Source organism: Mugil cephalus, chromosome 12 (genome assembly GCF_022458985.1).
Source record: "Mugil cephalus isolate CIBA_MC_2020 chromosome 12, CIBA_Mcephalus_1.1, whole genome shotgun sequence".
NCBI classification, from domain to species: domain Eukaryota; kingdom Metazoa; phylum Chordata; class Actinopteri; order Mugiliformes; family Mugilidae; genus Mugil; species Mugil cephalus.
The window spans coordinates 12,579,379-12,592,521 of record NC_061781.1 but is presented as its reverse complement, the minus strand read 5'-3'; the positions used below and the strand labels follow the sequence as shown (position 1 = coordinate 12,592,521).

The window sequence follows — 13,143 nt, the reverse complement described above, 5'->3', positions numbered from 1 at the left end:
TTATACTTTCAGGTGAGCAGGATAATGCATTAAGATTCATATTCAATCCTTTTGAAGTTTTTAGAATAACTGATGAAAGCCTGGGTGCCCGTTTGAAGTGTGCAGAGCAGCTGGCTTTGTGTTTGTGGACTCCTCCCGTTGTGTGATGAAGTTCAGATGCGCGTCGTTGTTCCGTACGCGCGTCACCAGAGCACAGAGGAGCTTTCCGACGCGAGGGGAGGATGGGGAGATGTGTGGATCACGATCACGGGAGGCTCTGAATGCGAGATTACGCCTCGTTAATTGACGCCCTTCTACTTGTACGGGATATGCTGCCGCCCTTTGCATGAACACCCGCCGAGCTGCTCTGGATTCTGAGATCCAGCGTCGTTTTTTCGCGTCTGGCTCCGAGTCTGTAAAAGCGACCGGACTGCGCGGTCCGTGAACCTCGGCTCGGTCCCCGACGTTTATGTTGTAGTTTACTCAGACGAGGCTGTGCGCGTGTATTTTTGGACCCAGGAGATGTTGGAATGGCCGCCTCGGGAGCGCAGAAGTGTCCGAAGAGTGAGAAGTTGGACGAGGCGCAGGCTTTGGCCAAGAGCTGCGCGGGGCGACCAGACTTCCTGCCTTGTGATGGACTCTCCATCTGCGCCACGCACAGCCACGGGAAGTGCTTCAAGCTGCACTGGTGCTGCCACTTGGGCTGGTGTCACTGTAAGTTTGTTTTCCATTTTTCACGTTTTACTTTTATAGTTATCTGCGTTACCAGAACCGGATCTCACCCTCGGTGATGGCACACTACGCTGGGTATTTGGTAATTAAGCTCATGTTTTCAATGCATGAAGCATTACGACTGCACGCTCGGGTAAAATGGAGCCGTTTTAACTCGATATGGACAAGTTTAATTGGATGAACAAAATGTATAATGTAAGACAGAGAGGTTATATAAAGGCTGGCCATCAAATCGACTCATTAGACGCGCCCAGAGGGAACATTTAATGAGAAATGGTTTAATTTAATCTGTAATAAAACTTCTAAATAAAATTTACATATTATCGAGCCCAAATATAAACAGATTTACTCATGATCGGAATCAGACCCTCCAACAGACGCCCTCGACAATGACTGGTTTATGCTGTCTAAACAATGGAGGCTTAACAATTCATGAGCAGGGGAAATGAATGTTTCACATTCTGTATTTTCCATTGTCCCACTGGTGGGACTGGTGGGTGATTATGACAGGTCTTTGTTAAGGAATCACATCATGTTATACATAAAGGAAATCCAGAAAATTAAAAAAAAAAAAAAAAATAGATTTACTTGTTTTGCAGACTTTTTTTTCTTCCAAATTTGCATAGACTCATGAGACATCTGAATCATCACTTTCACTTCTGTTGTGTCTTGTGACAGTCTGCCCGAAACTGTCCCATGAAACCAGATATAAACTGACCCTTCTAATAAGTAATGTCTAATAAGTAAGTGTCCATATACTGTCCTGTAGTGTCCAAATACTATTATTAAAAAAAACAAAAAACAAATGGATTTATTGAACATTGGCAGTTGGGCAAGCGAGTGTGTATCAGTCCATGAGCTATGTTTAGCTATGTTTAAGATTTTTTTTTTTTTCAAATGTCCATTTTATGTCTTGAGTGGGCAGATGGAAGTAAAGCAGAAAAGTATTAGACTAACATATTTTGGTGTAGCTTTTTTCTTGGCTACAATATGAAAAAAAATGCGATTTGCCACCATGCTCATCCTTTACAGTAGATTTTCTATGCTTTGGCAACAACATCATCACATGCTCGGACACCATCAGTAAGTCAGTCAAGTCATATTCTTCAATGACAAGGCAAATGTTTGTTAACAGTGAATATTGAACTCTTTCAGATTATTATTGACCTTAACATTGGCTCTGTTAGGAGTGAAGAACTGAGCTGCGGCTCCTCTCAGACATGAACAATTTTCTTTTAAACTTTTGAAAGTGTCAGCAGCACTTTCTCTGCATTTGAACCTTTCTCAACCTGACACTTTGACGCCAGTGCAGAATCCCAATAGCCGTGCCCGAACCTGACAGGATGTCTTTCTCTTTGTGCTGCCCTGATTTATCCCCATCTCTGACTGCCCTGAAAATCCTCAGATCAGTGTAAAACACAATCACCGTCCACTCTGCACCAGTCACTCAGGGCTTATAGTGTGCAACCGCAGAAGTCACATTGTAATCTTTTCCGTGTAATCATTGGATTTAGATGCCCGCCTCCGTGCAGACTGAGCCAAGCGATTTGAAATATTACATGTGGCAGAAAAAGTGATGAATTCTTTCCAGTATTTATTACTAGCCACATCCGGGATTTACGGTGCCGTGCTGTGTTACATCATCTGTAAACATTAAGGCGTGCTCCTCCTTTCTGTGTTGAAATATTTATCACTCCGGCTGCATATGTGCCACAAAATACCCATTATTTGATCCGGACCATGGCAGAAAGAGCCGCTCACAGTTTCTTTCCACTGCAGGTCCTCCTCTCAGGACAGTCATGCACTGTAGTGAAGATAAACCATTTTGGAGTGCTGAATCAGGCACAACCAGGGGCACCCAGTGAGAAAAGTACACCGGCCCGCTTTTGCATGCTACGTCTCCCTGCTCGGCTTGGCTCCCGTCCTTCTTCCTAGAGATGCATAAGGGTAAAAATTTTGCAGAACACCCTTATCGCAGCACGTTTTCATTTTAAGTGTGCGTCTGACTGCCGCCTGGAGTATAAAATGGTTCTGAACATGATAATTTTGCATTTACCACAGGGAGCCTTGCTAGACTGCCTTTTTAATTACATTTTTAATAGGTTTCCAGAAAAGAAAAAGAAAAAAAAAAAAACAAACACAAAGGGTCACTGCGTAGTAAGACTGGGCTCAGCATTTAAATACTCAGACAATTATGTCCATTATCTGACCTGTGGTGCAGCGTTGGCTGATAACCTGCAACTTTATTCTGTTTCCTGTGTGCCACTGCAAACCGCATGTCCTCCATAATGTCTTCCTCGCAGTGAGAATACTCAAAAGACTCAAATGTGTCTTTGCAGGCTGCAGTGAGAAAATTCTGTTCTTACTCCGACTGCCTTGCGGTAGTTTTCATTTTATAGTTGTAGCTTTGTTGAAATCTCTGACCGCGAAAATGGGGAGAACTGAAATTGGATGTGGGTGGATGCAGTGCGTTTCCCAGCTGGTGACAACATCAGTCCAAGCCGCTCATTAGCAGTAATTAGCTGTGTTTAGTGTCACCGCCAATATGTCATGTCTGATGAGAGCTTTTGCTCACAGCAGCATTGGAACCACCTGGTCTGAATGCTTTTTTTTCCCCCCCTCTCTCTCACTTTATCCTCTACTAACTGATTTCAATTACCAGGCAGAGCAATGAATTACTCATTAAGAAATTCTAACAGACTCTATAATGAATCCCGAACAACCTTGTCAGTCTGCTTGTACTCTGTCAGCACTAATTTTGAACGTTAGAACTCGTAGATACAAGGAAGTCTGCATGCCTGTCTTCTTGGCAGTCTCATCCGTCACACCTTGCGGCTGCTTGCGACTATTTCTAAAGGGAAATATAGAGGTTTGTCCGATGTAGTGCTGTGCCGTATTGATGGATTTAGTGACCGGTTCAAAATTTACCGCAGCGCCGAATCATAAAAAGCTTCACCTATTATTAAAGGATCAATACATTGTCAGCACAGGCCGGAGGGGATGTGCTTGATCGATTGTTTTCGCATTTGGAAAATGCAGCCCGTCGATCATATTAACTGCTGGTCCGTCAGCGATGGAGGCCGAGCTGCTCCCTTCGAGAAGTTCAGCGAATTTGCTATTTTGTTTTTTAAATGGAAATGTTTGGATATTCTCAAGTCGGTCTCAATTAACACACCACCATTCCTGTTTGTGTTGCTTCAAGTCCGGGGGCAGCGTTATTCAGCGAATAAACACTTCTCAAGGAAACTGTAACTTGCTGTGGCTCACTTAGACTAATATTAAGTTAGAGCCGAGCGCTACAATAGGAATTTAAATTGGAAAATGTGGAAAAATATTTTCAAAAGAGCTGCAGAGTCATCCCATATGTCCTTATCTGTGGCATTTCAGGCAACAACTCAGAAAACAGTCCTTAGAGCAGATGCTGCTTTCCAGCTTTAAGTGGGTGTAAACAGCCATTTGCAGGAAGAGAGTACGATGTATGGCAGGATGCAGTGAAGATAGGTTTCTAGTTAGGTCTGCACATCATATATCTTCATCAATAGATTAATCATTAAGACACGTGGCAGGTTTTTGTGGGCGCTACATGTAATAATTCAGGTAAAACCTAAAAGTCTGAAAAGCTCCCACACATTGCTCCTCAGATAGTATTTTCTAATGGCTGTTCATTTTGGTGAATTCTTCTGTTTTTCCAATTACAACTTGAAAAACAATTGTCACAGACAGCTCGGGCACAAATTGAAAACCTCACGACTGCTAAATTGTGTTAGCTCACTGGGATGCTTAAAGAGAACGTACCGCAGGCATCGCTGGTGTTGTTAGTGACACCAATGCCTACTGTGACAAGGGCTTAGTTTACTGTTAGGTCATGATATATGTTCAATACATCACCGCTGGAGTACTAAGAATAGTCTGATAAAATCATTACAGATTGTTTCAGAGATTGATCCAGAGCGATGAATACACTGGTCATTACCTCTTTCAGTGGGCATGGATATATGAGAGAGCAGAAGAAAATAAATACAGAGCTCTCATTGACAAGGCTTAATGGGAAATTCCACCGATTTTACACAGAGTCTGTAATGCACTTTCGCAAAAATGGAAAAAGGCCTTGTGTGGGTCACGTGCAGCTGTGTACAGCCTGGTAGGTTGCCTCCAGTGATACTTGAGTCGGTGTCAGAATGAAATGAACTCAGCTGTGTTGCGTTTGGATACGCGTACTACGAAAAGAATTAGCGCATTCCTTTATGCACGCTGTCTTCAAATGGAATTCGTGAGCCTGGGAATACAATGAAACTTGGCTGTTAGTCGTGCGAACAAAGAGCTGTGAGGCAATTCTATCTATGTAGAAGCCGTTTGCGATTAACATAATGCAAGACATGAAAAGCCATAATACATATTATAAAATATGTATATGTATAAATAATTCTACGACTAGCCATCCACCAAAAAAACTGTGCTTCTGCTGCTTCTGGCGTTTCTGAAAACATCAGAAAAAAGAAAACACAACAATTCGTGAACTCAGAGGTTCCCAAAAACTTCCACTTTTGTATTGATCCTTTGTATGAACAAATGCAGTGCATCAAAAGTACCAGGATTGTCTCATTTTGCAGTGTGCAAGCCAGCACGCCTTTCTAGCTGCTCTGACCCACAATCCTCCGCGCAGTCACTAAGGTCAGAAATGCGGCAATAACAATTCGTCAACAATATTCACATTTGTCACTGCAAAGTTCAAGGCATAAACATGCGATGTGTGTCCTAGTATTATGCATACTGCATCCAGCAGTACGTAGTTTCTGAGAGCAGCTGCAGTGCGTACAAAAAGTAAAAAGTTTAACAATGCAAACTGATGAGTACAACTGCATTAGCAGCATAACACACTTGAATCACTGAGCAAACTGTGAGCACGTGAGTTGCATTGTGGGTAATATAGCGGTCAGGTTTTGACAAGGAAGAAGAATTTGTGGAATGAAAAAGATGCTATTTTTGGGTGTGCTTTGATTTTCATCCTTTATGTGTGTGTGTGTGTGCTCACTGTTTACTGTGCACAGTGAAAACAGTCCGCAGAGTTCTCGTTTAGGTTCCAGACTAAACAGAGGATTTCAAAGTGTCTGTAAATCGAGAACAGTCTCCACCTCCGGAGGCTTGAAACAGGAAACAGGAAAGGAGTAAAGGAGTTTCACATGATGGTGCTGGGTCAGACCGTCCTCGCCAGTGAAACCTGAAACTTAACGTTGTTGCCCCTACCGTGGCCCCTTTGTTGGACAGATTTAGACACAAAGGCCAGCGGAAGTGTGAGCGGGTCACATCCACCGGCCAAGTGGGAGCAGCGGCTGTTATGCATAATGATAACAATCTGCTAAAATAATTGTTTTTGTTCGTCGGCTTTTGCCATCACGCCGCTTTGGTTCGCCGCGTTCAGAGTTTGTAGTCTGCTAAAAACATGGAGTCTGCTGGCTTCAGCGAAAGCTTTGCAAAACATCAAACTAAGGGAGCTGTTAATGTCTTAGTCTCTGCTGAAGCTTTCATATAAGCTAAAGTTAAAGTGGCATAAGCCATTTTGGCTGCATGTCGAGCTTTTAGGGAATGAAACAGCTGCAGCCACGGCAATGTGGACATTGAAGCAGTGTGAAGGAGATTGATGCATTTTCCAGAGAGTATTAAACCAGACTATGCAGTCCTCGTTCAGCCATGGGCCCAGGAGAGAGGAGAGGAGGCATGGGCGATGGAGATGAGTGGTAGCAGAGGAGTACTCCCTTCTCTAGAGAACAATCTGTACTTCCCAGGGACGAGCAGCCATTTCCTTATTAACCTCTTAACCCGAATTTCACTGAGAATATCTGTTTAAAGCAGCTTTTGGCTGAATTTAGTCTATCTGCTTGTTCTAATGATTCAGTTAAGCTAAAATTAAATTTCATTTTCCTCACCAGGAAGGCAAAGGAAAAGGTCATGCTTTTCACTGCAAAAAAAATATCTGTATTCATAAGCAAATACGTAATAAAAAGCTGTTATCTTCTTATTTCTGTACACCTGGGTCTCCTACATGTCCCATAATCCCTTTCATCAGTCCCCAGGGAACAGGGGGGTTTAATTGTAACGTGATGAAAGGCTTTCTAGCAGAGAAAGAATGATTCTCCGTTCTGAAAGCGCAACATATCCTGCGGCCTGTCAATTGAAGATGCTGTCAGTAGAAAAAAATTGCATCTGTGTTTGTGCACCGAAGCCGCCAATGATGGTTTCTGAAGACTAAAAGATGTGACATTTACAGTTGATGATGGCTGAGGGTTTTTTTTTTTTCTGTTTTTTTAATTTATTTATTCTGTCAATCTTCATCTGCAGCAGTACTGGAAATATCTCGTGACATCACGCCGTCCACGTTCGGGCCAGTTATCTCTAGCGACGAGAAAATAACACACAGAAAGGACAAATGCCAGAAGATACATCACCAGGAGACATTTATGTGTCTGCCTCTTCCTGGCAGATTTGTCTTTTAATCCGCCGCTATTAAGCCGTGTAACTTTATACTTACTGTCAGCGCATCCCACGAAAACAGCAAGGAACTGATCCTAACAGGCTGTGACTGTTTAGACGAAGCCTGTTATAAACTACTACTTCCATTGTTCCTCTCTTTTGTTGCGCACGAAGTATCAAACACATCAGCGAACCACAGCGGTACGTATTGCTGGTATTGGTCTTTTTATTCCATTTGTAGGCAAAAACAATTAAACAAAAGCTGATATATATTTTTGGCTCAATCTTTCAATTAAAATAAATGTCAGCCCTGTGAACTAAAAACTGAGATTCGCCCTAAATCTCTTGGGTATGGTGAATTGTGGTAATTATCCATCTCTTTGTGAGGACATGTGGTCTGCGGTATAGTGTGGACGCGGGTCAGAGAGAGCCGCCGCAGAGCCCGTCTAACTGCCGGCGTTGTCGTGCACCGGACTACACAGGGGACGACTACAGCTCAGTGCCAATAAAGCTGCACAGGCAGAGCTGGTGCCGATGTGAGTTCTCGGTAAACAGCTTGAACAGGGAGCCTGAAATCATATTTGTACACTAGCTCATGTATTATGCATATTACGTATAGGCCTGTGTTTCGTTATGCGCGTCGTTAGGTGAATTGTTTCGAAGGTTGACGCACGTAGAGCTTTAACATTTCGTACAACGTTTCACTAACAACGACCGCGGCTTAATTGACGCGAGGAAATTTAGAGGTTGACAGCATGTGAGGGTAATAGATGGATGGATGAGGAGATGGAGGAATGAGTTAAGACGCTGAGGAACCCAGGGAGGGGTTTTCAGGAAGCTTTGGGCCTTTGTTCCCCTGGTTCCTGTTAAGAAAGAGGGAAGAGGAAGACGAGAAAAGAGAGGTATGGATAAAGTGAGAACAAAGACAAACAGACGTAGCGGGCTTAGACACACTTTTATAGGTAAGTGAAGGAAACAGAATGACATGAGGCGAGGTATTGATCTTGAACCTAATTTGCAATAACTTTTGTCATTTTGACGCACGAATATGAACTCATCAGTTATAGTTTCAGATGGAATTTGTTCCTTCTGAAGACAGCCAGTGTTGGCGCAGCGTTGGCTCCATATGTCTGTCTCTGTTGTTGTCTCAGTCTGCATCTGTCTGTTCCCCAGCACTGCTCTTGGTATTTGAAGCTCCAGATGGATTAATGCAATTAGACTTAATATTCTGAAAAGTAAATGTCAACACATCGCCTTCTACGGCTTTAGCTCCCATTTGTCGTCTCCGTCTCGTCTGGCTCACTGGGCTCATCTCGGTCTGAACATGGACCACTGAACTTCTCTCATTAGGCAGCGGACGGCGGCCCCCTTATGTCTGCGTGGACGTTTTTTATTTATTTATTTTTTTGCTGGAGTGTTAACGGTAACCGCATCGTATACGGACATAAAACTTCAGGCTCTTTTAATCCCCTCACATGGGTGGGTGACACGGTGTCACCTTGTAATGAGGCAGTCACATGAATTTCAAGTAACCCACAACTGTGCAACTGATTTGTTAAACTAAATACAATGTGCGTGATGGGGAAAAAATAATAATAATTCTGCCCATTCAGCAACACAAAAGAGAGGCCACGTCGATACGTTGAAGTAGTTTGATATTTTCAGTGTAACCTGGGAAAAGATTTTGATTGAATGGATCCCCCAGCCGGTGAAACAAAAGACAAGGACACAGAGTGAGGGGAAGTGATGCGTAGGCCTGTCAGCTTCTGTAGTCTCTGTCTCTCCTGGGAGCCGGTTAAACACACATCTGAGCTGCACTATTCAGGCAGCACAGCTCAGAGTTGGAGGCAGTGGGCTGCAAACAATGAGCAACATTCGGGAGCAGTTATTTTGCGGCATCACCACCAGTACGTGAGTTGCCAAAACGGGGAACATCACTCGGGTCGAGGGCATTTTGTTTTAAGTTTATATTTAAGTATGGCCACTTCCCAGAAACAAACTTTAATCTCATTGAGAATTTATGCGACGCTATACATTGCACGACTGCAATCCCCCACATTGTCATATTTGTGCTGTAAACGTTGTACGGCCTTAATCCTGTATGCCATTTCATCATGTTTGAAAGGAGTCTTGCATCACTGTCGAGGGGTCAGACATGATTACCAGCCAGCTCCTGATGACCTTAAATCTCAACCACGTGTCACTCAGGCTGCAGTTCCTGCAGCTCCAGCTCAGATAATGATGGAGAAAACATTATTTTTGCTTTTGGCAGCACAGAATGCTTTGTAACATGATAATTGCTGTTGGCCCCCATGAAAGGACAGATGACTGATTGTCACAGACATGATGATTCAAAAATTGTGTCCTTGGCTGCTCGTACCGACTAAAAACATGTGTTGTATTTGTCTTATTTGTATGTTGTGTGGTTTTATGTGGTGGCTTTTAATTGGCTGGGACCATAAAATACATTGGTGTTTAACAGGAAGATAATATTTTTATTAGTATTGATGTATTATTTTTGTATGAAAATACTAAAAAACCTAGCGCATATATAGTTTGTGGCATATACCAAGATGGTACTAATCATGCAGAGCAGGGCATTGGCAACGACTTCACTGTACGATATGAATCAAGGTACGATACATTATCGCGATATTATATTATTATTATATTATTATATTGCAATATTGCGATATATTGCAATATTCTGCGTAGTTCACTGAGAAATTTTAAATGCAGCTTAAAATACAAATTTGTACCTAATATACAAGTATACGTATATGTAGATCAGATGACAATAATAATTCATTGGACAAATTGAGTCAAAAAAAAATATTAATCCAAATGATGCATCTCCAATTTATTGCACTTCTGCAGAAAAAATGGTGGTGGAGGTGTGGTGGAAGTTATTAACCTATTAATTACTAAGATCGGTCCAAAACTTGACAGTTTCTGTTTCTTTTAAAAGACATTCAAAATCAATATTGTATCGATCAATATCAATATTGAAGAACGAGTATTGTGATATATTGCCATATAGATACTTTTTCCCACCCCTAATGCAGAGACTATTTTAATGATTTAAATTCACATTCAGTGCAGTTTTATACTTTAGTCCAAAAGAGCGATGTATAATACTAAAACGTTGAGTCAACAGAACAACATTTGCATTTAGTCTGGTTTCTGTTGACTTGGTGAATAAAGTAAGTCTCCTTTTAACCCTGTGATCACCAGTTTACTGGCTGCAAAACATTCTGGCCAGCTTGATGGTGACTTTGTCTGTTTGTACCTTGGTGCTTGGCAGTCTGTGCAGTGGATTAGAAAAAAAAAATGCCGGAACAGCTTAAACTCTTCAAAAAATGATGGGAACAGCTTGTTCAGGAGAGAGTTTTTAGAGCAGTTGTTAGCAACTTTAAGAATCTGATCTGCAGTTTTGTACTGAAGTAACATTTTCCTGTACTCTCTCTTCTTTTCCCGCACATTTAGGCAAGTACGTGTACCAGCCCATGACCAACGTGTGCCAACTTCCCAGCACCACCGTGCCGCCCGTAGGCTCAGAGTGCAGCAACACCATCGACCTGTCCGTCTCTCTGGCTGAGCGCTTCCTCAAACTTGCCCCCTGCTTCCAGTCCCCGCCTCACCTCGAGTCGCCCAAGTACTGCGTCATCGCAGACCTGTTTGTCGACGACTACATCGTCAAACGCATCAACGGGAAGATGTGCTACGTGCAGCGCCCTCCGCCTCCTTTGCCAGAGCCGCCTCGTCCTCCCACCCCTCCCCCACCCGCTCCGGCTACGCCTCAGATGCCCCAAAATCCCAGTCAGCCTCGGCCCCCGGTCAAGCCGACCCCGCCGACCCAACCCGCACCTGCGCCCGTGCAGCCGGTCCAGCAGGTGTACAGTGAACACAAACACGCCTCTCCTGTGGACAAGATAAAAGGCCCCAAAATGGACCACTGCTCCTCTCCATCCAGCTCCGAGGACTCTGGCATCAATGCGTTGGGCCTGCACTATCTGGAGTCATGTGAGGAGGAGAGCGAGGAGGAGGAGGACGACGAGCTGAGCACGGATGGAAACTCCAGCCCCGGAAGCCTCTGGGACCAAGACGACTGTTCTCTGCTCTCTCCCTCCAAGTCTATGATAGAGATCATAGAGAAGATTGAGACGACCGTGTAGCTGACGACAGCGTGGACGCCGTCTGTGAAGAAGATCTACAGAGAAGAATCAGAACTGACAGTAACACCCGAGGATTTATCTTACATGGACCAATAGGAAACGAAACCTTCTGTGACGCTTCAGCGAGGCTTTGCCGGGTTGTTTTGAGTTGAATTTGTTTTCCGGCAGGTGGCCGAGGACTGTACGCCTACAATCTCGCACGGCCTCTTCTCTGTCCACATCCCCTGCATGGAGTGAATTTCTAGAACTTATTACAATAGAGGAGGAAGCACAAGAATATCAAGTACATGCACAGCGGACCAAAAAAACAAAAAAAGAGACTTCCAGTACAAGGTTACAGTGAAAAAACTAAAATAAGAATCTAGAGTAGGTGCACCTAAGAAAAATAGTTTTTCGTGACACACTTCTTGATGTGCTGGAGCAAGATTCTGAACAGAGGAGGCATACTTGTGTTTGATGACGATAATAAGCAGGTTATTCTTAGTGTTCTCCAGCCGTCAGTCTGCCAGCCTTTAGTCTAATTCAGCATTCAAGTGGCAGATAAGCATGCCATTCCTTGTTCCCTGGTCAGTGGTTCCACCCACACATGAGTAATTCTGACACTTCAGCATAATAACTACAAGGCCAGCTACCGCCCATGGGGCCTAAAGCACACCGACCTGTTAAATACTCAGCTCGGACCTACCGGGTCACACCTTATTTATGGCGTTAATCATTGGTTTGTTAGTCCGCACTTTACCGACACCATCACGGGCAGTAGGTTATGTAGGTAGGCCAGTGTTTGACAATCAAGAAGTACACAGAAGCACATTCCTATACTGTACCTGCCAGTGAGGACCAAGGATACTCTTATACCCTCCAAAACCACTTAACATATTATCATTATTATCCTCCTGACCACCTTTTCAGGTCAAGCTGAACTGAACTGGAGTGCTGTTCAGGGTTAAATGAGGCGTTAAGCAAAACATGACTTGCATTAACATCTCCCATGAAATTAAATAGCACAGACGTGTCTCCGGCACAACTACAGCGGCAAAGGTAGCAGGAGACTAGTCAGGAACATAATGCATAGGGAGGGGATATATCTAATTTATTCATATAAACTTATATAATCATTAACCTGCATTGTTATTTGCTTTTGAGACTGAAATAACAGCTTAAAAGTGGAGCCCGGGAAAAAGAGTTCAGGTTAGTATAGAGTAGTGTGTCACAGGTATTCTGTTATATGGGGCAGAAAAATATCACTTAATTCACTTTTTAGAGGGAGGTTACAGTATGAGATAGGATGCCGCATATGTTGTGTGATGTTGTGATTGACATGATGTAATGAGAAGAAACAAGTCAGCCCCTTAGTAGTCGGATAGTAAATTGAAGTTGGGCTGGGTCTTTTTCTTTTTTCTTTTTTTTACTTTTTTAATGTTTAAATATTTATTTTTCCGAGAGTTATCAGCAAAAGTCACTAAAATCTTCACAAACATGTATTACTGCAATGCTATCAGCACTAGATGTAAAAAACAGAGAAAATCGGTAATTCTGCATGGCTGCAGACATTTGCAGATGTTCCCTCGTGTCAGAATCTAATTTAAGACATTTTGTTGATTCGTTGTGTTCAGACAAAGAACCGACAAGTCCTGTATTCGAATGAGGCGACACCCGTTGACATTACACAGAACACAGTTCCTCTTAATGCAGTTTAAAACATGAGTTACGTTCTTATTATTGTAATATTATTTTCATATGAATAAATCTTAATGAAACTCACCTTTTTTTTTTCTCCTCTCTTGGTTTG

At 43.0% G+C, this 13,143-nt stretch overlaps 1 protein-coding gene across 1 annotated transcript; it reads left to right on the top strand.

Moving 5' to 3' along the window:
- The first annotated feature begins 24 nt into the window (after positions 1–24).
- zgc:162707 (UPF0524 protein C3orf70 homolog B) lies at positions 25–13,115 on the top strand. Its single transcript, XM_047601433.1, has 2 exons — positions 25–693; positions 10,666–13,115. The coding sequence occupies exons 1-2, from the start codon at positions 510–512 to the stop codon at positions 11,352–11,354; spliced, it is 873 nt and encodes a 290-aa protein (XP_047457389.1). The 5' UTR covers positions 25–509; the 3' UTR covers positions 11,355–13,115.
- Positions 13,116–13,143: the final 28 nt, after the last annotated feature.